The 24,316-nt window shown below is 46.1% G+C and overlaps 1 protein-coding gene across 1 annotated transcript in view; it reads left to right on the top strand.

The window, feature by feature from the left end:
• Positions 1 to 24,316, top strand: part of ARHGAP31 (Rho GTPase activating protein 31) — a 147,358-nt gene that overhangs the window by 90,597 nt on the left and 32,445 nt on the right. The window contains exons 4-6 of the mRNA XM_056109198.1: positions 15,132 to 15,214; positions 17,274 to 17,381; positions 18,165 to 18,307. Of these exons, the coding sequence (XP_055965173.1) occupies positions 15,132 to 15,214; positions 17,274 to 17,381; positions 18,165 to 18,307 (334 nt within the window). The remainder of the gene's footprint in view (positions 1 to 15,131; positions 15,215 to 17,273; positions 17,382 to 18,164; positions 18,308 to 24,316) is intronic.

Raw genomic sequence — 24,316 nt, 5'->3', positions numbered from 1 at the left:
TTTAAACCTCACAAGATGGGATCAGAGACAGAGCACAGCACTTGGCTTGTTTGCTGTGGACCCCAGCTTGATCTCTTGCACTGCTTAGAGGTCTGCAAGAACAGGCAGTAGTAATTCCTGATAACAAAGTTAGTAGTAAGCCCAGAGCATTGCTGGTGTAATCCAAACCATTCTCACTCCCCAAAAACCTCACAAGAATCTGCAAAAGCATGAAAAAAAAAGGGCTGGAAAGCTAATTTAGCAGTTTGGACATTCATCTTGATTTCGCTGACCCAGGTTTGATTCTCCAGCACCCCATGTAATCCCATGAGCACAGAACCAGGAGTAATCCCTAAGTGTCTCTGGGTGTGGTCCAATCCCCCTGCAGACTGATTTCACCAGATTTCTCCATCTATTGATTCTTAAATGTTTAATGATTTTCCCCAATTTCTTTGCAAATTCACCTATTTTTTCGTGATGCTTTGTCCTTTCATTATGTTTTATATTCCTTCCTCTACTTACTGTATCAGATATGTTTATAGCTCTGATGTTGTTTTGTTTTGTTTTGTTGTTTTTGGGATCATACCCAGTGATGCTCAGGGGTTACTCCTGGCTCTGCACTCAAAAATTACTCCTGGAAGTCTCAGAGGGCCATGTGGGATGCTGGGACAGAACCCGTGTCAGCAGCGAGCCTGCCGTACTATCTCTCAGCCCTACTGCACTGTTTTAGATATGAGTTTTAAATTTCTTTCTTAGGATTAACCTCAAGAATGGTGTGTTTTATGATTCTCATTTCTGGTGGTTTCCCTTTTCATCTAGTAATATAGCCCATGGATTTTTTTTCTTTTCACAAAAAAATGATAACTTAAAGGACATTAACTATCTAAATGAAGAGTCAGGAATATCAAGGCAGAACATTAAGCAAGGGAAAGACCCAAAAGGAGAACTCTCAACACTTTATTTTTAATAACATAATACGATTTTTGTACATCTATCTTTACTCTTTGTCTCTTCATGTCCTTAGAAAAAGGATCATAGAAGTTGATTTACTGAGCAAAACGTTGAAATTTTGAAATTTTGTTATGTGATGCCAAATTGTACTGCAGACAGACAAGAATGCTTCCCCCCTTGTAGTCTCCCTAACATGAGATATTTTCTGATTGCCAGTCGGAATCCACCAAAAACATCTTGTTTTGTTTTGTTTGGGGGCCACACCCAGCAATGCTCAAGACTTACTCCTGTCTCTGCAACCAGGGGTCACTCCTGGCAGGGCTCAGGAGAGATACTGAGTGATGCTTTATGTGATGCTGAGTTGGCTGTGTGCAAGGCAACACCTTAACTAATGTATTAGCTCTCTGACCCCCCCAAAACGTACTTGACTGTTTTGATTTTTCTCTAAGACTTTATTTTTTTATATATATAATCGTATACATTATCAGAACAATAGTAGCATCTTTGGTTATATAGATAGTAACAAAAAAATGGCTGTAATTTATCAGAAATATACTTATTTTCACATGTTCTAATATTCTATGATAGTTGGAGTAGGCAGGAATATTTTACTAAAACCAGTTTTTATAGTTTCTTCATAGCTCTTGTTTACAAGCTTAGAAAAAACCTCACATTAATTTTTTTCATTTCTTTTTGTTTCCCAACTTTGCTTAATCACTCTGCTCTTCCACAGTAATGAAAAATATGAAAGCAATATTACTGTCAACCTGTCATAAAATTTCAAGAAAATATAAATATTGTATTCATAATTTGTTAGCACGTAGGTGCGATTTTAAAAATTCTTTGGTTTAACAACTGGTTTTCCATAAAGTAGGATCTAGTGAATTAACTATATTGAAGAATTTAATTACTGAAGAGATTTATTTGATCCTAATGAGCTCTGATACTTAAAGCTTTTCAGGAACATAGAAAAGAATGTTTGTATTGAATGTTTGTATTGGAGGCAAGAGAGCTAATACAACAGGTAAGGCTCTTTTCTTGCATGCACCAGACCTGGGTTGAATTCCAAGCACCCCAATGGTCCTCCTAAAGCCCCCCAGTAATAAGCCCTGAGTTAGGTGAAAAGAACAAAGAGGAGGGAGAAGGTGAAGGAGGAGGGGAGAAAGAGAAGGTTTGCATTGTCAAACGTTATTTTTTGAGATTCCTATACAGTGTTCCTGAGTTTCAGGTGCTCCAAGGTCCGTGCAGTGTCAGGGATTGAACCTGGAGCTTCCCACATGCAAAGCATTGTTCCAACTGAGTAAGTCATCTCTCTGACTCCTTATCAACCACTCCTAAAGGAATTTATTTAAACCCCCATCTATAGAGGTAAAGTAGAATAATACCTCAATGAGATAATAGAATTAGAATTTTAAATACTGTTAATTAGTAGCTACAATTTATTGTGTGCTTATGATATAATAAATTCATCACATATTATTTTATTTAACCTCACAAAAAAAAAGTAGATTTTACTGTCTTTTATAGATAAGTTAAGAGACTCAGAGAGACTCTTCTTTCCTGGGGTCATAAACTCGTAAACGAGGATTTAAAATTCTGTCTCAGAACAACCATACTATTTTAAAAATAGCGTTAACAGCATTTAAATAGATCCAGATATTAAATAACTTAATATGATACAGGGAAAGCATCCCAAACGAATGAAGGAACAATTCCATAAACAATATTAGGGAAAATTGGCTCAGGGTAGGGGATGAGAGGGAGCGTCAAGTTACAGCCTCTCTGTTTATGGATTTCAGGGTGGAGAAGGGCTTTCCAACCAAAAGAGCAAACGGGGAAAATCACCAAAGACAACTTTAACAAACTAAACTATAAATGATTTAAAAAAATACGCTGCAAAAATTAAGGAGTACATGAATAACTAATAAAAACACTTACAATAGAGATGGCAGGAGACGGGCTGGAGCAGTAGTACAGTGTGTGTGGCACTTACATGACATGTAGCCAACCCAGTTTGATCCCTCGCACCCATTTGGTCCCCCACAGCTGCCAGGTGTGACCCCTGAGTACAGAGTCAGGAGTAAGCCCTAACACTGGATGTGGCTCAAAAAAGACAGGAAAATGATAATTGCCCAAACACTATCTATAATGAAAATAAATAAACGTATCGCCTCACCAAATAAATGAACCACGCCTCTCCAGTGCAACTCATAGGAGGAGTAACATACCTATTTTAAAATTACAGATGTATTAGAAACACATGTTTTCTTATTTAAGAGATTTTCTTAAAATATTTCATTTCGTGCTGGTGAAACTGACTCCTTCATAGTTTTCATGCATAACGGAAATGTAAGTTGACTGGACTTCCCAGCAAGTCATTTGAAATTAATCTCAAGAGTCTCAAAACACCTTTTTAAAAAAAAAATACAGAAACTTTGTTTCTAGGATTCCATATTAAGATAATGGTCATATTTATATACAAGTATTTCATTACAATGTTACTTAGAATATTAAAGTCTTATAACTGTCTTGTGTGTCTGGCAATAAAATTGGATTAAGGATCAAAGAGACAGTATAAAGGTTAAGGTGCTTACCTTGCGGATAGACAGCCCGAGTTTAATCCCTGGTACCACGTGGTCCCCTGAGCACCACCAGGAGAGACCCCTGAGCAAAGAACCGGAAACAACTCCTGAGTACTGACAGGTATTCCACACTGGAGTACCCCGAACTCCAATAAATAAGTGATAGATCAGATAAATCCATTGTTTTCAATCCTGTGTGGCATGGCACATCATGGTTTTTGTTTTTGTTTTTGTTTTTGTTTTTTTTTCCTTTTTGGGTCACACCCGGTGATGCACAGGGATTACTCTTTGTTCTGCACTCAGGAATTACTCCTGGTGGTGCTCAGGGGACCATATGGGATGCTGGGAATCGAACCCGGGTCGGCCGCATGCAAGGCAAACGCCCTACCCGCTGTGCTATCACTCCAGCTCCGACATCATGTTTTTGAAGAATGTTTCCTAACCACAACCAAGTAAATAATATAAACTTAAAGTAGTAGAAAGAAATAAAAAGAAAAAAATAAAACGAGAAAATGGATGCAACTAAATATGAAGAGACACAAATGTTCAGAAATGGTGCCAAGATGTTCGTTGCTCCTCTCACACTTTACATGGAGTAGATCAGTGGTGATTATGTCAGCATTACAAGATAGCAGGTGATTTTTATTTCAGTATTTCATATTTTAATTTTGAGCACATGTATTTATGTCATGTGGCTGCGATTGCAAGTTACCACATGCTTGATGGCTTAAACAACAAAAATTTGCTCTCTCTTAGTTTATGAAGTTCAGAAGGCTTACTCTTACTCATTCCAGAGGCTCTACAGGGCAATAACTCATCACCTCTTCCAGCTTCTGGTGGCTGCTAGCATTCTGTGGCTTGAGGCTGTATCACACCCACCTCAGCCACTTCGCTTCCACTCTTCAACCTGTGTCAGATCTCTCTCTGCCTCTCTCCTGTAAAGATGCCTGAGATGGCATTTACAGGCCCCTGGAAGGGCTAGAGCGATAGCACAATGGTAGGGCGTTTGTCTTGCACGCAGCCAACATGGCTGACCCGAGTTCAATTCCTCCGCCCCTCTCAGAGAGCCCGGCAAGCTACCGAGAGTATCTTGCCCGCATGGCAGAGCCTGGCAAGCCACCCATGATGTATTCGATATGCCAAACACAGTAACAACAAAATCTCCAATGGAGACGTTACTGGGCCCGCTCGAGCAAATCGATGATCAACGGGAGGGCCTTTATTTTATTTATTATTTGGAATAATCCAGAATAATCTCATCCAAAGATTCATAAATTTCATTACAGCCGTGTTCTTTTCCCAATGCGCCACATTTACACGTTCCATGGATTAGGACTTATACCGTTAGGAGCAGTTATTCAACCTATAACATTACATTCTCTTTTTATATGAGAGGCAATATTTGTTTTAGATGAAATTCCAGGTTGGTTGGATTGAGTCAGCTAATAATACTCCAAATAGCAAAAATTACTGCTTTGATCTTTTTAGAGAAGTCAGTATTAAACTTTTTTGTTTTGTTTTGTTTTGTTTTGAGACCACAAGTGGGAGTGCTCAGGGCTTACTCTTAGCTCTGTGCTCAGGCATCACTCCTGGTGGGGCTCAGGGGAACACCTGGGGGTTGGGGGTAGGTCACATGAAGGCAGATTCCCTGTCTTCCCTACTATCTCTCTCGGCCAAATTCTATGTCCAACTTTGATTGAACTCTTTTCCTAGTGTATCACCCTTTCTTAACGTACCAGGCTCACGTATCACTTTCTTCATTAAATGGTAAGCTTCCTGAGAACAAGAACCGTGCTATTTTATTCATTATTTTGTTTCTTTTTCCTGCTCCCTAGCTACTGGAAAATGTGACTAATGCTTGCTAAACATTCCCTGGCAGACTTGTTGACCCACACACATCATTTAAAATGTTCCTTGGGGTGGATAACTAGTATGTGGCAACAGGCAAAGCCAGGCCAGCTGTGACCTTGTGAGGGTTGCCATGGGAGCTGGTGGCCAACTGCTCTGGTTTGCAAGGAACACCCCCAGTTTTAACCCTGGAAATCCCAGACCCCAAGAAGCCCTTCAGTCTCAGGCAAATGCAGCTGATCAGTCACCTTGCCAGGAATAGCGAAGACCCTGTGTTGAGGTGAGCTGCCTTACCAGCACTGGCAGTCCTTTCTCTGCAGTGCCAAATCACTCCCGATGGCACTTTCCCAGAAGTCTGCATGTTTGGCATTTCCCAAAACAGAACATGGACTTAATCCCTTACTCATGTCTTTCTGTTTTCACTTTCTTATTTCATTCAACAAATTATCTGTTGGGCATCTACTATGTATTCTTGGTAGGCACCATTCTAGGTATTGGAGTTTTAATGGTGAAAAGATTTAAAAATAAAAACAATCACCTTACACCCCCTAAAAAAAATTTTAAAAAAACAGAATCTGGATCTCATGAAATTTATGGTTTAAGGAAGGAGATGATAATAAATCAAAATAGTACAGCAGGTAGTGGATTGCAATGCAACTCCTCAGCATCACATATGATCTCCCAAGCCCCACCAGGAGTGATCACTGAGCACAGCTGGGGAGTGGTCCAATAACAAAACCAAAAAATCATCGCGTATTCGTGGTTCTTAGTATTACAGTTCTATAATGAGAACCATGAATAAGTCCTTTTTTTTTTTTAATAAATGAATGCAGAATACCGGAGAGACAATGACAGAGACTGCTGTTTTCAGTAAGATACTCAGCGTCCTTCCATGAGATGATATTGGAACAGAGGAAAGGATGAAGTAAGGGAAGGAAATGCGTAAATATCTACAAAAGGGGCCAAGAAGAAACAGCAGGTGCCAAGGCACTAGTGTGGCAAGGTGGGCTGGCTCTAGGGAATGTGTAGAGGCCAGCAGGGTCCCCATGGGCCGCAAAACCAGAGAAACGACGAGCCGCCTGGACGAGGTCACAGTTGACATACTGGCACTTGTTTACTGGGATAACAAAGATACTAGGACAGTTGCTGCGGGAGACCGTGGTTCTGCAGTCGGAAGGTAGATGAACTTTCTGTGTAGGCTTTTGAATAGCTTATATTTTTAAAACCATGTGCATAGTTTAATCATTCATCAGACGGCTTACAGTCATAAAAGCAGCTTTACACAATGTTTTAAAACAACCAGTGGAAAACAAAAGGCCAGGACCGAGCTGCTGTTAGGGTAGAATGGGAGGGCGTTGTGCCTGGGGGTGGAGATGCAGGGACTGCGGTGGTGCAGGGGAAATAGACATGGAAAGAGGCATCCCTGGAGGAGCCACTGTCCTCAAGGATTGGAAGGCATGAGAGTACCAGCCGTCACAGATTTCTCTAGATGAAGATCGCCGTGACTCTGCTAATGCCACACGGAACTCTCGGACAGGTTCTGCTACCTCCCCACCCCGTAACCCCATCATGGGCTCTGCAATCCCAATGGGGGGATAGAAAGAAAAGCAATGTTAAATCTGGCCAGAGCCAGACCCCTCCAGAAGAAAAAGAAGCATCAAAAGAGCCTCCGAGGAGGATGGGGGTAGAGGCGGTGAGTCATGAAATAAACTCAGCCCCAGACGGACCTACAGGCACACGGGGATGCCCCTGCCTGGTTTCTCAGAGAATGAAGATGACTAACAGCTTCCTAAAATATTGAGGAGGCTTTCCATGCGGGCTGCTCTGTTGACCTACACCTTTATTCCCCAGACACATTTTTGTAATGGGTGGAGTGGAGCGCGGGGCGTCTGCAGAGTTCTTTCCAGTTTTGCAGAGAGAAAGCAAGCCCTTCCTTTCCTTCTCCCCTTTGCAAAACAGAATGTGGGAGAGGAGGAGCTGCCTTCCCTAACAAACAACCTCCCCACAATTGTTCCCTGGTGCTTTTTTCCTTTTAGAAGGCTTTCCTTGAAGTGGTCTCAATCCACTTTCTTTTTATTTTAATTAAGTAATTAATATGGGGGCTTTGGTCCACACCTGGTGGTGCTCAAGGCTTGCCCCTGGCTCTGCACTCAGGGATCACTCCTAGTGGTTCTCAGGGGACCATATGGGGTACTGGAATTAGAATCCTGGTCGATTGCATGCAAAACAAGTGCCTTACCTGCTTCAAGATCTCTCTGGTCCCAACAAACCCACTTTCTAAATGACAGTTCCAGGGAAGAAAGTGAGGTGGCCTTCTCTGTCCAATGCCCTGTTTTTGCGCCTGTCCTCTGCATCCTTCAGGTGAGGGTTGCAGCTAAACCCTTGCTCTTGGTTTGGAAACCGGCTGGCGATGGGACTCCTGAACTGGGACCCTCCTGGTCCTGAGTTCCTAGGGACTCTAACGCCCACCTCTGCGAAGAAAATGAGAGTTCAAGTTTTCCAGTGCAGATTCTAGCATATTGATTGTCCTTTCAGAAATTGTGGGCTTTTGTTATTTTTTAATGTTATGAAACAAGCAAGGGTGATTAGAGGCCGCCCTAAAAGCCTCCATCCCTCTTGGAGAGCCTGGCAAGCTATTGAGAGTATCCTGCCACCACGGCAGACCCTGGCAAGCTATCCATGGCGTATTTGATATGCCAAAAACAGTAAATATAATGAGTCTCATTCCCCTGACCCTGAAAGAGCCCCCAATACGGCAGCGTTAGGATGAGAAAGGAGCTATAGCTATATAGCTATAGGCCCTCCCGTTGATCGTCGATTTGCTCGAGCGGGCCCAGTAACGTCTCCATTGGAGACTTTGTTGTTACTGTGTCTGGCATATCGAATACTCTCAGTAGCTTGCCGGGCTCTCCGAGAGGGGCGGAGGAATCGAACTCGGGTCGGCCATGTTGGCCGCTTGTAAGGCGAACGCCCTACCAAAACGAAGGACAAAAATGACTGTACTTTCAATGCACGTACGCTGGCATCGGATGCATCCATCGAGGACCTTATGGTGCAAGCATGGAAGATCAAGTACAACATCATTGATCTGACTGAGATGAGCAGGCATCAACCACATCACGCCATTTTTGGCACTAGAGAAGAACTGTTCCTTGGAACATGCGACAAAAGAGGCGTTGGTGATGTCGGTATCCTTGTCAACATGAATTTGACCATGAACATTGATTCAGCCTAACATCCCAAATTGGAAGATTGCACTTGAATAGATGTGGCTCATTGCCAGCAATTTCTATCTTCGTTATCTATGCACCAACATCCAATTATAATGAAGAAGAATTTGAGTTTTACATGGAGCTGGAGAAGTTCTATAAAGAAGACCACACCTCCTTAAAGATCATTGTCAGTGATTTTAATGCCAAGATAGGACCTAAAAGATCAGCCAAAGAACTCCACATCAGGACCCATAGCCTAGAATGGAATGTACAGGGTGAGAGACTGTCTGAGTTCATCATGTCCACCAAGACCATCCATGGTAATTCCAGTTCCAGAAGGCCGAATCTAAATGTTGGACATGGGAGTCTCCCAGTGGACGATTCCACAATGAAATTGACCACATCATATTCAATTGACAGTTTTGCCTGACCAATGTCGCTGTTGTCCCAAAATTCCAAACGGAATTGGACCACCATCTCATTCGTGCAAAATTCTACTTCACAGAGCGGGGAGAAAGGGCCGCAAATTTTAAGAGAACTCTCAGAACGACCACCAACTGGGAGCTCTTTGGCACTATTACGGCAACATGGGAAGATACCAGTGACAACATTGATGAGGAATACAATCGACTGGTTCAGCACCTCCATGATGGTGTGAGGAACACCGAGAGAGAGAGAGCCACAAAAAGACTCCTGTCTTCAAAAACTCTTGAGTTCATTTGCCAACGTGGCTTGGTGCAAACTTCAGGCAACTGCAACCGAAGGTCTGAGCTCACAAAGCAGTGCAGAGAAGCGTTAAAGGAAGACCTCAAATAGAGAAGAGCAGCAGTGCTGGCCAATGTGGCAGAAGCCGGGAAAAGCATTTGGAATGCCCACCTGTCCTTCGCCAACTACAAGGCCAAGGTGACTGCCCTCCAACGTCCTGATGGATCTATCACATCTTCCAGAAGGGCAATGGAGAAGATTATCCATGACTTCTACTCGGATCACTTTGATAGCCACATCCACCTGCCACATACCAAATTCAGCAGGATGGATTTGTCATTCCCAATGTTCTCCCTTCCAAAATCCGACACACCATTTTGTCGGTGAATAAGCAAACAGCACCCGGTCCAGACAAGGTCAGACCTGAACACCTGAAGAACCTGCCATCAGTACTCATCAATACACTGGCTCAGCTCTTCATATGCTACCTGTCTGAATGCAAGGTTCAGTCCCAATGGAAAACCAGCAGGACTGTACTACTATACAAGAAGGGAGACATCCACGACATTGGCAACTATCACCCGATCTGCCTGTTGTATGTCATCTACAAGCTGTTCACTCAAGTCATCCTGAATAGGACTGGCAGAACACTAGATGAAGGACAACCATGCGAGCAAGCCAGGTTCTGCAAAGGATTCAGCACGCAATCGACCATATCCACACAGTAGCCAAGCTCATTGAGGTTTCGAGAGAGTTAAAGATGCCGCTCTGTCTAACATTCGTTGATTTAAAGAAGGCCTTTGATTCTGTTGAGACTGAAGCAGTCATCGAAGCCCTAGCCAAACAAGGCACTCAAACTCAATATATCAGGATCCTCTGTGAGCTGTATTATGGATTCACTACCAGGATCTCACCATTCTACAAGGAAGTGATCATCCATGTCAAGACAGGGGTTTGCACATGGGGATGCTGGACCGGCACTTCTGCCCCGGCTCCCAGTCAGCCCCTGATCATGGAAGTCACGCCCACAACCCGCCCCCAGTGCCATCTTTCAGCACAGCAGCGAAAAAAACTGGCTGGTGGGCTCCACAACTCCCAGAGAATTCTCCGAGCCCCATACTGAGCCAGTATCACTGGCAGGTCCCAGATAGGGGAGGTGAAGTCTCTCCACCTTCTCCAGGTGGAATCCTGGTGACCATGAGCTTCTACAAGCATGGCTTCAGTGTGCGGGCACCAGGACTATTCTTCCAAACCATGTGGCCGCATATGCAGCTGCACGACATTTCCTGATATACAAAGTGATCAGTGGAAATAAATGATCTAGCATCTGTCCCTGGAAAGCAGGCTTGAATGGTGATGAGAAAATATGAACAAAATATAATGGCCAACCGAAATGTATCTGGACTGTGCATTTAACTACGGTGCTATGCCGCTCTGGTAGGGAAAGGGTGTTTGTCCCTCCACTTGTCCCCCCTGCAGTGGTGGCATGGTGGCCTCCATCTTTCAGAGCCTAATGGACAGCCAGGTATGAGACTGCATTGATGAGACACGTGGGGGCTTCGTGGCATGGGGGGTGGAATCAGTCCTGCTCACAGCCCTGACAAGGTCCCGGGTTGCCACCTACAAATGCCTCCTCTGGCTCCTGAATGACCATGATCCCAGAGGCACACAAACCAATCTCAGAACCCAGGGGCTTTGGGCAGTAATCCCTCTAGGCTTATTACTAAAATATCAGAAATCCAAAATTGTGTGGCCACTCTTGCTGTCACACGACATCATATGTTCTTTATAATGAGCAGTAGAAAACAAATTATCTAATGATGTCTTTTTGGCAGGTCTGAATGTTGGGGAAAAATTCCAAATAATTATTTTGGGTCTTTTGTCATAATATTGAATGTGATCTACGTTGAGAGAGAGAGTAAAGTGGAAATCTGCCACACAGGCGGGGGAGAGGGAGGTGGCAAGGAAGGGGGTATACTGGGGTTCTTGGTGGTGGAAAATGTGCACTGGTGAAGGGACGGGTGTTTGATCATTGTATGATCGACCGAGACTTAAGCTGAAAGGCTTTGTAACTGTTCTCACGGTGAATCAATAAATAAAACTTTAGAGAGAGAGAGAGAGAAAGAGAGAGAGAGAGAGAGAGTGGGGTTAGGCAGGATGATACCATTTCACTGAAACACTTAAGTGCCACCCTCGAGAACATCATGCGACGACTGGAATGGGAAGGAATGGGAGTGAAGATAGACGGTTGGCAACACACCACCGCCACTTTGCTGATGACATCGTTCTAATAACACCAAACATTAGCCAAGCAGCACAAATGCTGGCCGACTTCAGCCGTGAGTGTGGAAAGGTCATACTACAGCTGAATCTCACGAAGACAGTGTCTATGACAAACAGTCTCGTTCCTGACATTCCATTCCCTCTCAACGGAACAAACATCTCCAAATGCAACAGTTATATGTACCTAGGTCAAGAAGTCAACATGACGAGCGACCTGGAGAGCAGCTTGGAACACCTTCAAGAGCGTCAAAGAAATAGCTAAGAGGATGAAGAACCTTCAGCTCCGGGCACATCTCTTCGATTCCACTGTTCTTCCTGCATTAACATATGCTTCAGAGATCTGGGCCCTACGCAAATAGGATGAGAACGCTATTCGGGTTTCCCAAAGAGGAATCGAAAGAGCTATGCTTGAAGTATCACGCTTCACTCAAATGAGAGAAAGAATCCGGAGTTCTGACCTCTGTCAACGATATAATCTCGGATGCTGTCTCGTTTGCCAAGGTGTCAAAAATCAGATGGGCTGCACACGTAATGAGATTTGGAGACAACCACTGGAATAGAGCCGTTACCAACTGGATTCCACGGGACGTCAAAAGATCGCCTTTTCGTCAAGGCCCTGAATGATCAGTTTGAGGCTCTTTGTGTTCCTGGAGCGAGCAGATGCCATTGGGCTACACTACCACGCGACAGGGACGAATGGAGACATTACTGCTGCCCGTTCGAGCAAATCAATGAGTAACAGGATGTCAAGTGATCAAGTGATGAAACAATCAAAAAAGCAGGGAAGGAAACCCTGGCATGAAATGGAGTTTCCTCGTTCAGTAAATCCAGAGGGAGCCCTTGTCAGATCCCAAGCACTGTGTTAAGACATTGGTGGTTACTGGCACAGTCTTGACCTTGCAGAGGAAACATCAGCCGGGGAGGCAGACGATAGGCAGCAAACCCAGCAGATAAGCATTTTATATACTGCAGGTATTGGTGGTGAGCGCTGTGAAACCCAGAAGGGCCAAGTCAGCACCTTACACACACACACACACACACACACACACACACACACACACACACACACACAGAGATGCAGCCTGGAGACAGTAGGTGCACACAAAGTGAAGTTACTTTCACTTTCAGATGCCTAACAATTCTCAGTCTGAGAGTTTGAACAGCTAAAGACTAAGTAAAGGTAACAGGATGAGATCACACTGTGGGCCTGGAGTGATAGCACAGTGGGTAGGGCGTTTGCTTTGCACACGGCCGACCCGGGTTCAATTCCCAGTATCCCATATAGTCCCTCAAGCACCCACCTCCAGTAGTAATTCCTGAGAACACTGCCAGGAGTAACCCCTGTGCCTTGCTGTGTGTGACCCAAAAAGCAAAAAAAGAAAATCACACTGTGATTTATAATTGAATTGCGGTAGTCAGTATTTACTTAACCATGTTGTACTGTAGCGCTGTCCTCCCATTGTTCATCGATTTGCTCGAGCGGGCCCAGTAACATCTCCATTGTGAGACTTGTTACTGTGTTTGACATGTCGACTATGTCACGGGTAGCTTGCCAGGCTTTGCCGTGCGGGTGAGATACTCTCAGTAGCTCAGTTCTTCCAGAGGGGCGGAGGAATCAAACCAGGGTCAGCCAGGTCGGGTCGCGTGCAAGGCAAACGCCCTACCCTCTGGGCTACCGCTCCAGCCTATTTACTAAACCAAGGAATGTAATTTATCATGAACTTCATCTTGGAAGTGCGTCCTAGCAGTGCTCAGGAGGCCTGCAGGACATTCCCAGTGATGCTCAGCCAGCCAAAATGGTAGTTCAGTGTGAGGGCTGAGGGTGCTGTGCTGCTGGGGGCCTGCGGTGTGGGAAACCACTAGGTCTCCAAGGCCACCTCTGGTCATGCTCCTGGTACTGGGGGTCAGGCCCAGGCTTGAGCACTGACCACTGTGACGTCTTATTGGTTCCTGGTGTTACTTTTTATTTCATGCAAATGTAAAGCAAACTCACAGCACCGGAAGGAAATAGAAGATGGTGTAAGTTACATCTGCCTGTGGATTCAGATCATAATGATGGGTATGGAGAGAGAGGACAGCGGGTAAAGTGCTTGACTTGCCAGCTCAGACCAGAATTCAATCTCCTACGTCTCATAGAGTCCCCCAAACACTGCCAGGACTGATCCCTGAGAACAGCCAGGAGTAAGCCCTAAGCACCACTGGGGTGTGGCCCCAAAACCACACAAAAAGAACATCATAAAGATGAAAGTGAATTTAAGAGTCCCTTTAAAAATCTTAATCTGGGTGGGACCACATGAGTACATGAAGATGAAAGAACTCACGCAACCGTAGCTTAAGAAGTGTATGTTTTTCAGAATGATCTCTCTTCTGTGGTATATTAAAAAAAAAAAAAGGCAAAGAAATAACAAATACCCAAAGGCAACAGAGCCTGAGAACAGGTCTACAAACTGAACCTACCAGGGTGGGGCCCGGAGGTGGGGATTGGTTGAGGTGAGGGCACACTGTTGGTGGGTGCGGTGCTGGAAGAACATAGAATGCATCAGATCCATCTGAACAGTATTATAAATCACGGTGCTTGAAAAAGGATGGGTCAGTTATAACATATTAAAATGGCACCTCATTAAACAAGGTGTGATTGCCACTGACCTTTAGTCTAGGTGCCTCGCATGCTGGTGTTTCTAGGTGCTCCGGAATATTGCTAAGAGGTGGCCCAGAGCCCGGGCACTGACGGGACAGAACCTCAGGATGATGAGAGGAATACGCCATGGATGCCTGCATGGTCAGAGACCCCAGGAAGTGGAAGACGAGCGTGGGTCAGCCGTGATGACTCTGCCTGGTTGTTGTCCATCCCTCTTCATGAGGATCCAGAGCTGAGGAAGGAACTGTAGACCTGCACAGGAAATAACCAGAGACAAGCTCTGGCAAGGCTGCCAGCCCACTGACCAGGCCTGCTCAGCCAAGAAGGCTCATCTAGCTGCTCTCTGGCCCCTGGGACAGGCAGCCGCAGGGCAGCAGGGTCATGGGAGAGTGTCCTGTTAGGTGGACAGTGGCCGTCTGCACTGTTTGGATGAGGACACAGGCAACCCCCAACACTCGTCTCTCCATCCCTATCCCTTGGTCTCAGAGTGAGTCCCAGTGACACGTCCATGTAAGGCAGGCTTCTGCACCAGAACGTGTGGGAGCTGACCCATCCACAAGGCCCGATTTTGAACCGTATTTTATGCTCACACCCCGAACCCTCGGGAGTTTGGGGAGCTTGTTTCTGCTAGAAAGTGACACCCCAGGACAGGAGAGACAGTGGGCTAGGTGCTTCCTACCAGGCAGCTGGCCTGGGTTTGATCCCTCGCACCACATATGGACCCATGAGCTCTTCCGGGAGTGACTGAACACGACCAGGTGTGCCCCCTCCCCCACACACACACCGCAAACTAAACAGCAACCCAGAAAGTCTTGCCACGCAACAGGCTCTTGAAACTCAGTTCAGAGGCTGAGGAGCAGAGCCAACTCCAGCTTGCAGACGCGGTGCTTGGCACCCTCCCGCCTCTCACCCAGTTGCTGCTTCTTTCCACAGGAGGCCGTGTCACACTGCCCAGAGGAAGGCCAACTGGCCAGAATCCAGAATGTTATCCAGAAGCTTCCCCCGTCCCATTATAGGTAAGAACCTTTGGTTTGTTGCAGTGTCTCCAGATGATGTCATGCCAAAGGCGAGCTGGCCTTGCAGAAAGGAGCGAATGGACCCCAGTGATAGTACAGCGTGTAGAATGCTTTACCTTGCAGAAAGCTCACCTGGGTCCAATGCCCAGGGCCCCTGTGGTCTCTTGAGTCTTTCCAGGAATGTTCTTAAGCACAGAGCCAAGAGTTAGCCATGAGCACTGCAGGGTTTGGCTCAAAAACAAACCAAAAAAAAAGGAGGGAGTTTCATAGAGACCTTCCCGGACCCCCCTGAGGCAGGCAAAGAGGCCCCTTTTCTCAGAACAAGTTGAGGCCTGACCTGTGACATGGGTGGGGAGGGGCCGCCCAGTCCAGGCTGCTCCCAGGTGCCCTGGTCACTGTGCTCATCACAGAGATCAGCCTGTCTGTGATACCCTGTCCCGCATCCGCCTTCCAGCACAGCCAGTCGTGTGACTGGGGCTCCATGACGGGACGTGCCTGGAGCGTGTGAGCATTTGGCTGACTCAGTGACTCGTCAGAAGCACCCTGACATCACGCCATCCTTTTACTTAATTTTCCCAACTTTGTTTTATCTCATTTTATTGCCTTTCCCAGAATTCCAGATGCCTGCCCATTATTCACAATGGGAAGAATTTGGCGTGCTATCAGAATGAACTTTCTGTTGACAGTCCATGTTATGCATCTGTGGAATGAACCCCCTTAGAGAAGGGATCACTAAGTCAGTGATGGTTGGAGGGATCTCTCGGGATGGGAGATGAGTGCTGAAAACAGATAAAGAACCAAAACTGATGGCCTCTCAGTGTCTGTATTGCAAACCATAGTGTCCAAAAGTAGAGAGAGGGTAAGAAGGAAATTGTCTGTCACAGAGACAGGGTGGGGGTTGGGTGGAGGTGGCAGGAGGGATACCGAGGACATTGGTGGTGGCAAGTGTACATTGGTGGAGGGATGGGTGTTCGATCATTTTATGACCGAAACTCAAACATGAAAGCTTTGTCACGGTATCTCACAGCGATTCAATTAAAAAGAAAAAAAAGAAAAAAAAAAAGAAATGAGCTTCCTAATAAGTGGCAGGGGTCATGGGGAGGAGGAGGATTTGGGGATTTGGGGCGGGGGCAGAGGAAGTGAAAACAAAGTAGAGGGTCAGGTTTGGGCCACACCCAGCAGTGCTCAGGGCTTGCTCCTGACTCTGTACTCAGGAATCACTCGAATGGGCTCAGGGGACCATATGGGATGCTGGGAGTTGAACTCAGGTCAGCCACGTGCAAGTCAAATGCTCTAACTGCTGTTCCATCACTCTGACCTCTGAAAAGATTCTTTTTTCAAGGAGCTGGCTTCAAGGGCTTTTGTTTTCTTCCCAGCCATGCTGAAGGCTATAGGGCCACCCAAGTAGTGTTTGGGAAGCCTTAAGATGCCAGGGATCTGATTCAAGGCCTAGCGTATGCCGAGCATGCACTGTCCCCTTCGTACTCCACCACTTTGATATTGTTTTCTAGAGGATGGGGGTTGGAACCACACCTGGCAGTGCTCACAGGCTATTTCCTCCTGGTGCTCAGAGGACCACATGAGGTGCTGAGAATGAACCAGGGTCAACTGTATGCAAGGCCAGCACCCTACCCCCTGTTCTAGCCCTTGACATACCTCCCCTCCTCACCCTTTGAGCGTCTTCCCAGCTGGTTTCAAGATACTATGAGGATATAGTTCTGCCAATGCGAAAGGAGGAACAGGTTGCAACGAAAACCCAAGGCTCTGGGTGTGGCGGTCACCCGCTTCTGACTCTAGCTCATCCTCCAGAGGCCTTAGCTGACTTCCAACAAGATTGTTCCCCTTCCCCACCCAGAGCCAGAATGCCTAAGGCCAAGAAAATTACTTCCATCAATCTTGGTATCTTCCTGACATTCCTCCAGAATTTATGAGATTGAAATATTTAGAGTCTTTTGAATCCAAATTTAGCAATTATCTCCAGATGTCCAGCTCCACAGGGGAACTGCAGTGTTTTACTCTGTTCAGATGCATATAAATATATGTCTATGAACTGTTCCAGGACCTTGGAATACCTGATTCGACACCTGGCCCACATCGCCTCCTTCAGCAGCAAGACCAACATGCACGCACGGAACCTGGCACTGGTGTGGGCCCCAAACCTCCTCAGGTAACCACCATCCCAGCGCGATGCCAAAGAACACTGGAGCCTGTGGACCATGGTAGAGTGTAGCAGTAGAACTTGCAGTGACTCTGGGTAGCCTGTACTCTGCCTGCTAACCTGGGGACCTCATTCCAAAGGTGTCAGAGATGTGATTAAAGATACGGGCTCTGTGAGTGATTATCTCCTGAAAAAAAGCCTTTCTTGTGTCTATGACTCATTGGCTTTGATGGGCTTGGTTTATAACCTGAATTAATGACTTCATAAATGCTTCCCTGCCCCATAGAATAATTGGATAAGGATAGGAGGGATATCCCCAAAGGATGGAGGTAAAGGTAAGGTAAAGGCCCTCCCGTTGATCGTCGATTTGCTCGAGCGGGCCCAGTAACGTCTCCATTGGAGACTTTGTTGTTACTGTGTTTGGCATATCGAATACTCTCGGTAGCTTGCCGGGCTCTCCGAGAGGGGCGGAGGAATCGAACTCGGGTCGGCCATGTTGGCCGCTTGTAAGGCGAACGCCCTACCTGAAAACTCAATTCCTGCATAGCCACTGATGTGTGTTTATAATCTTGCCGTCTGAGATACCTGGAAACTGTTTAAAATGTGTCCTGTCTGTTGGATTCCTGACCTTTGGAGAGTCCCTTAATTGGTCTTATAAAGTGAGAATAGTCCACTCATGACTCAATTTAGGCAGTTGGGAACTAGACTTATTTATAGCGCCCAGTGTTCTCACTGAATTCCCCACCACCCCTCGCTGAATGTGGATTTTTTCTTTCTTTTTCCACGATTCAGATCCAAAGAGATTGAAGCCACTGGTTGCAGTGGAGATGCGGCCTTCCTCGCTGTCCGGGTCCAGCAGGTGGTGATTGAGTTCATTTTGAACCACGTGGAGCAGATCTTCAATGGTGGTGCCCCCGCATCTCTGGGGAATGATGGTAAGGACTCCTCCTGCCATATCCTGATCAGCCAATTCTTCGTTTTCAGTCATGGGGTACAAGAATAAGTTGAGGTGGCCTGGCTCTAGCTCTGTGGGTGAGATGATTCTTGTGTGCTGACGTACAGGGATCATGCATATATACATTTGCAGTGCCCCTAAAAGGGATGTGTGTGTGTGTGTGTGTGTGTGTGTGTGTGTGTGTGTGTGTGTGTGTGAGACAGGGCGGGGAGAGTGGGTAGTATTGCACATGATTCAACATGTGTGGGGTCCATTGCTTATGTGACCAACTTACGAATGCCTGTGGCAAACTGGAATCACGTTTTCTAGGTTTTGGTGAGGGGTTCTTGTTGTTTATCTCAATAAATTTAATTACTCGAGTTTACATTTTCCTGAAACTTCAAAAGATGCTTATACCTTCACTCTAGAGGGTGTCCTTTGGGGAGGGGCATTCTCTGTTGTGCTGGGCTGAAAGCACTGCATTGTGGGGCCCAAACACTGAATTATCTTGTCCATTGGCTGAGTATTGCTAAGGGTGGATCCTCAGCCCCGTGAGCACGGCCTCAGTGGCCAGGAAAAAATGAGAAAAGATCATCCCTGAAGCCTTTATGATGACATAATGAACCCAAAGGATGGATTGTTTCCTGCTGCTCAAAGTCATGTGTGCCCAATGTAAAAGCCATAAATCTGTTTCATCAAAGAAGCTGGTAATGGCCTCTAGTGTGAGAGTGGGCCTCCAGTATCAGGTCCCATCAGCGTCACTGGGAAAGTCTGATTAACACACTTTGCTGGACAGCATCCCCAGAATTTCTCAGGGAGCCTGTGTGTCGTGCTGCTGGTAACTGATGTTTCTGCCAAGTTTCCTGCACACAACTGCTGCTCGGCACCACGCTGGAGACCCATTGGCGGCTGAGAATTACATCTGCAGAATACATGTTATCTGATCAAAGCATCGTTTTCTAATTTGGCTAATCGAATTGGAGGAATGGGGGAGAAATGACCAAGTATTTCATCACAATAATCAATTTCATTTTTTGCTCCCCTACCCTTTTCTCTCTCAGATTTTTTTTTTCTTTTTGGGTCACACTCCGTGATGCACAGGAGTTACTCCTGGCGGTGCTCGGGGGACATATGGGATGCTGGGAATAGAACCTGGGTCGGCCGGCCGCTTTCAAGGCAAACGCCCTACCCGCTTTGCTATTGCTCCAGCCCCTCTCTCAGATTTTTGTTTATGACCTTTCTTTAAAAAGCATTTTTATTGAAAGTCAGATAATATCTCAAAGGCCTGGAGTACTTGCTTTGCTCATGACGTGACCTGGGTTCCATCTCTGGCACCTCATGGACCACCAACTCTGTGAGCAGTCCCAAAGTTACTAGCTCCTGACAACACCTAGGTTGGCCTAAAAAACAGTGACAAAATTTCCAGAACATAAAGTTCATCATTTTAAAGGTAAAGGTAAAGGCCCTCCCGTTGATCGTCGATTTGCTCGAGCGGGCCCAGTAATGTCTCCATTGGAGACTTTGTTGTTACTGTGTCTGGCATATCGAATACTCTCGGTAGCTTGCCGGGCTCTCCGAGAGGGGCGGAGGAGTCGAACTCGGGTCGGCCATGTTGGCCGCTTGTAAGGCGAACGCCCTACCGCTGTGCTATCGCTCCGGTCATCATTTTAAAAATTTTAAAATACACAATTTGTTTATTTTTCTTTTAAATTTTCTTTTGGGGGCCACACCTGGCGATGCGTGGGGCTTACTCCTAACTCTGCACTCAGGGGCCACTCCCGATGGTGCTTGGGGGACCATATGGGATGGTCAAACGATGTTGGCCACGTGCAAGGCAGATGCCCTAACTGTTATACTATCTTTCCAGCTCTACTGTCCTATAGTCGTTCTCAACACCTAAAGGACACAATTTGGCAGTATTTCACATACTCATAAACTTTATAACCATCACCACTACCCATACCTATTGAACTGTCTCTCCAACCCCTATTTTTGTTTTGGGGAGGGGCTCATCCGCCTGTGCTCAGGACTTACTCCTGGCTCTGCACTCAAGTGCTACTCCTCAGAGTGCTCAGGAAACCATATGTGGTGCTGAGGATTGAACCCAAGGCTGGCCACATGCAAGGCAAGTGCCTTACCTGATACTATCTCTTCAGCCCTCTTCTGTTTTTTAACTCTCCCACTTAAATAGGTTTTGAATTGTAAGCCACAGTACATCCTCTCGTGACAGTAAGTGAGAAGTCACATGAATCCATGCATTCATCCTTTGGAGTCGGGCAGTAATTTTGGAGAGACTAATCCTTCGCCAGTAACTCCTGCAGGCACCCACACGCATTGCCTTTTGGACTTGCCAAAGCAACCACCACTGTTACCAACCTTACTTTTCACAGGAGAAATTAGAGGGCCTGAAAACTCACCACCCAAAGTCACGTGGCAGAACTGAATAGTGAGTTTAAACCTTTACTTAACTCTGGCTGGAAAAAAGTACAAGTAAACAATTAAGGAGAATTAGAGAAAAGACAGCAAATCCCACCCAAGGCAGTGCGTGTTGCTCCTCATTCTCCTGGGACCATGGCCTTAATCACCTGTTATTCCGCATTTTGAAATCCAAGTTTCTCCCGAGCTTTTAACTCATTGTTTTCATTCTTACTTTTTGGGGGGTGGGGAGAGAGGAGGGGTTCACCCCAGGACGTGGGCCCTGGAGGCCATTCCTAAAGCTACCAGGCTCAGCTCTGCTGGTCTGACAGTTTGGTTCTTGGCCCAGTAAGACACAGCTGTTCCGGCCTGGAGGTGCGAGGGTGCTGGGACCACCTCCCCTGCCCTTAAATACTTCCTAGTCAGTGCATTTCATTTAACTGTTTTTGTTGTGAATTCACTTTGACTGTGATAAAGTGCTACGCTTCATGTATATACCAAAAAAAATAAGCTATACTTTCTAGAACTGTAGATTTGAAAGAGGGTTCTATTTCAAACTGGAGAGCTTTTGCAAGGCATAGGGTTCAATGCCTTAATTGACAAAAACAAATAAGTAAAAGCTACATGAAGGCCAGAACGCTCTGGATATGGCCAAGACTGAGAGCACAAATAGGTACTCAGTGCCAGGTACCATCAGAGTCGCTCTGGGACACATCAAAAAAGGCAAAGGCCCTGCTCTGAAATCAAGACAGGCAAGAAGGAAGTTTACAGGTAAATAGTATCACTTCAAAGACAATAAATACTCCGAGGAAACTCCTGCAGGGTTACATGATGGTCAGTGACTTGAGGCTGTTTGGGGGAACAGGGTGACCCTTGTTTCTGAGGAAATATCTTTGAACAGAAAATTATCTTTGTCATTCCTTTTGAGTGACAAAAGGAAGTAGTCCTTTGATGTGTGTATGTGGAGGGAGGCATTTTCCAATGAGAAGAGCGAGAGTACAGTGCACGGTGGGAAGGAGCTCAGTGTGACAAAGAGTAGGTGTGTGGCCAGGTGCCCCAGTAGACATCAGAGATGAAAAGTCTGGAATCCAGTGCTGGAAGACATGAGAAGAATCTCATCCTCACCCCCACCGCCCTCTGTTTTTATTGTAGACTTTAGTTTCTGCGGTTTTGCATGTTTCCTATTAAGTATAATACAGACAGAGATATATATGTATAGTTTATAGCTGTGTGCGTATGTATTATGGGAGTCTACACTCAAAGCTTTGGGTGAGGTGGGGGCGGGGGGGGGAAGAACTGCTTGGGAGGCCCAAAAAACTGTCCCAGCAATGATTTAGTGCAAGGGCCCAAGGAAGCGGTCCTACTCAGGCCCTAAGTGTCCAGGATCAACCTGATCACCCCCAAAGTGCTCAGAATGCCCCAGAGATCTGCCTGGAAAAGCTCAGGGTGCTGACAGGAATTGAACTTGGATTGAACACCTGCACAAGAGAACGTACCTACCATACTGTCGGTCCTCATAGCTTTTTGCTATATATTCTTGTGAACTGACGGGTCCATCGACAAAGAGGAAGGGGAAGCAGATAGAAGCTCTGGTGGATTGTGCTGGGGGGAGGGTTTTGAGCAGGAATGAAGAAGCAGCAGAAAACCTTCAAGACAAGGAAAACAGCAGGTGGGAAACCACCGTGGCCTTTACCAGAGAAGGGGGGCAAAGTGGCCAAATTCAGTACGTTCTTGGAAGGGAGAATAGTAAGATTTGCTTAGGGGCTATTTTTAGTGTATGAGGTAGGTGGGTGTGGGGCGACAATCAGAGAAAGAAACGTGGATAATAACTACGCCACGTTTTGGCTTCCAGAGCTGGGTAATCTTAGCCCTGGTTCTACTTACTGATGTGGAGAAGAGGGGAGGAAGGCTGTTGGAGTTGAGAAGCAGAAGTCACTGTTCCGAAGAGTAAACTTGGAGACGCCTGTTGTGTGTCTAAGCAGAACTTGTGTAGGAGCCCGGAACCTGGAGCTCGGGGAAGCAGAAGGTGCCAGGCAATGTCCCCTGGCCCTGTTTGTTTGTTCTTCCCTTTGCACAAGTTGTTGCAGAGTGATTTGATCTTTAATATCTAAATGAACGAAATTGTCAGTGACCTAGAACCTTGTTCTAGTCATGGCTGCCTCTGAGCTTCTCTCCTTCCTGTGGCCCTGGTCCTACCCGCTCACCCCATAGACCCCTATTTACACAGTTTTCTCCTCTGGCTCCCTTGGAATGTTCTGGGGGCCCACCAGGAAGCATATAACCCCTGATTGAGAAGCACTGATCTAGAATCTTGAACAAATACTAAAAGCACATTACATTTACTTCCATTGGGCTTTAGCGATAGCATAGGAGGTAGGGTCCTAGCTTTGCACGCGGCTGGTCCAAGTTTGCTCCGGAACACATACGGTCCCCTGAGCCCCGCCAGGAATAATCCCTGGGCACAGAGCCAGCAGTAAGCCCTGAGCACCACCAGGTGGTTTGCCTTTTTAATTCAGTCAGAAGCTTTCCTGAGGGTGTCCGAGAGATAATCCAGGAGGTGTGGCTCTTGCATTGACTGCAGTGGCCACAATGTTGGGCCACTGAATTCTCAGCACTATGTAGGGTCTCTTAAGCTCCACCAAAGGTCATTCCTGAGCACAGAGCCAGGAATAGCCCCTGAGCACCACTGGGTGGGACTCCAAAACCCGAAGCAAACAAACAGAAACTGAGAAGTCCTCAGGATAGAGAGTTACTTCATCCTGACAGCTGTGCCATCCTCCTAGAAATACTCGTCACACATGCTCCCTTTTCTGCGGGTACCTTCTTCATTACTTTTATTCCCTCCCCATCCTCTGGAGAGGGTTATGCTCTGCAGATACAAATAGTCCTAGCAGTGTACCTTCTGAGAATTACGTGGGTCCTGTACAAAAATATGATGGCTTGGTTTCTACTTGATGCAAATTCTCCTTGGGTCCCTTCTCATCTTTGGAAGCTACAGAAAACTGTCAAGGCCTCCAAGACTAAACAGAGGCATGCATACATCTCTATTGTTTCCTTAGCCGGGGCTTTTCATTCTTTTTGTTTTTGGTTCTGGGCCACCCCCAGCTGTGCTTAGGCTTATTCTTGGCTCTATGCTCTTGGTGGGGCTTGGAGAACAAATGGGGCTTGAACCCCTTCTGGTCACATGCAAGGCAAACACCGGATCAGTTGTACTGTCTCTCCAGTCCCAGGGTTTTTTATTCTTTTTTCCCCCTGCTTTATTTAAACACCATGGTTTACACAGTTGTTCATGAGGATTTGTTCCGGGCATGCAGTATTCCAACCCAAATCCCACCACCACCGTCGCTTTCCCTTCACCATCGCCTCCATTTCCCAACTACCCCTCAAGCCTGCCCCTGTAGCAGGCCCACAATAGTTTATTTTATATTGCTTGTTGCCAATAAATAATAGAATGACCCAAAAATACTTCAATAAAAGAAAATTTGAAAATTATTGTATCTCATTATGGGGACATTTAGTCCTTGTCTGAGGGTTTACTAAACTGTTATTGCTAGTTAAGCCTACTGTGTTACTGTTTTTGTTAGTCAAGGTTAGG

The sequence above is a fragment of the Sorex fumeus genome, unplaced genomic scaffold (assembly GCF_029834395.1).
Source record: "Sorex fumeus unplaced genomic scaffold, SorFum_2.1 ptg000265l, whole genome shotgun sequence".
NCBI classification, from domain to species: domain Eukaryota; kingdom Metazoa; phylum Chordata; class Mammalia; order Eulipotyphla; family Soricidae; genus Sorex; species Sorex fumeus.
Note: the sequence above shows the minus strand (reverse complement) of the source record. Positions and strands in the feature narration are given on the sequence as shown.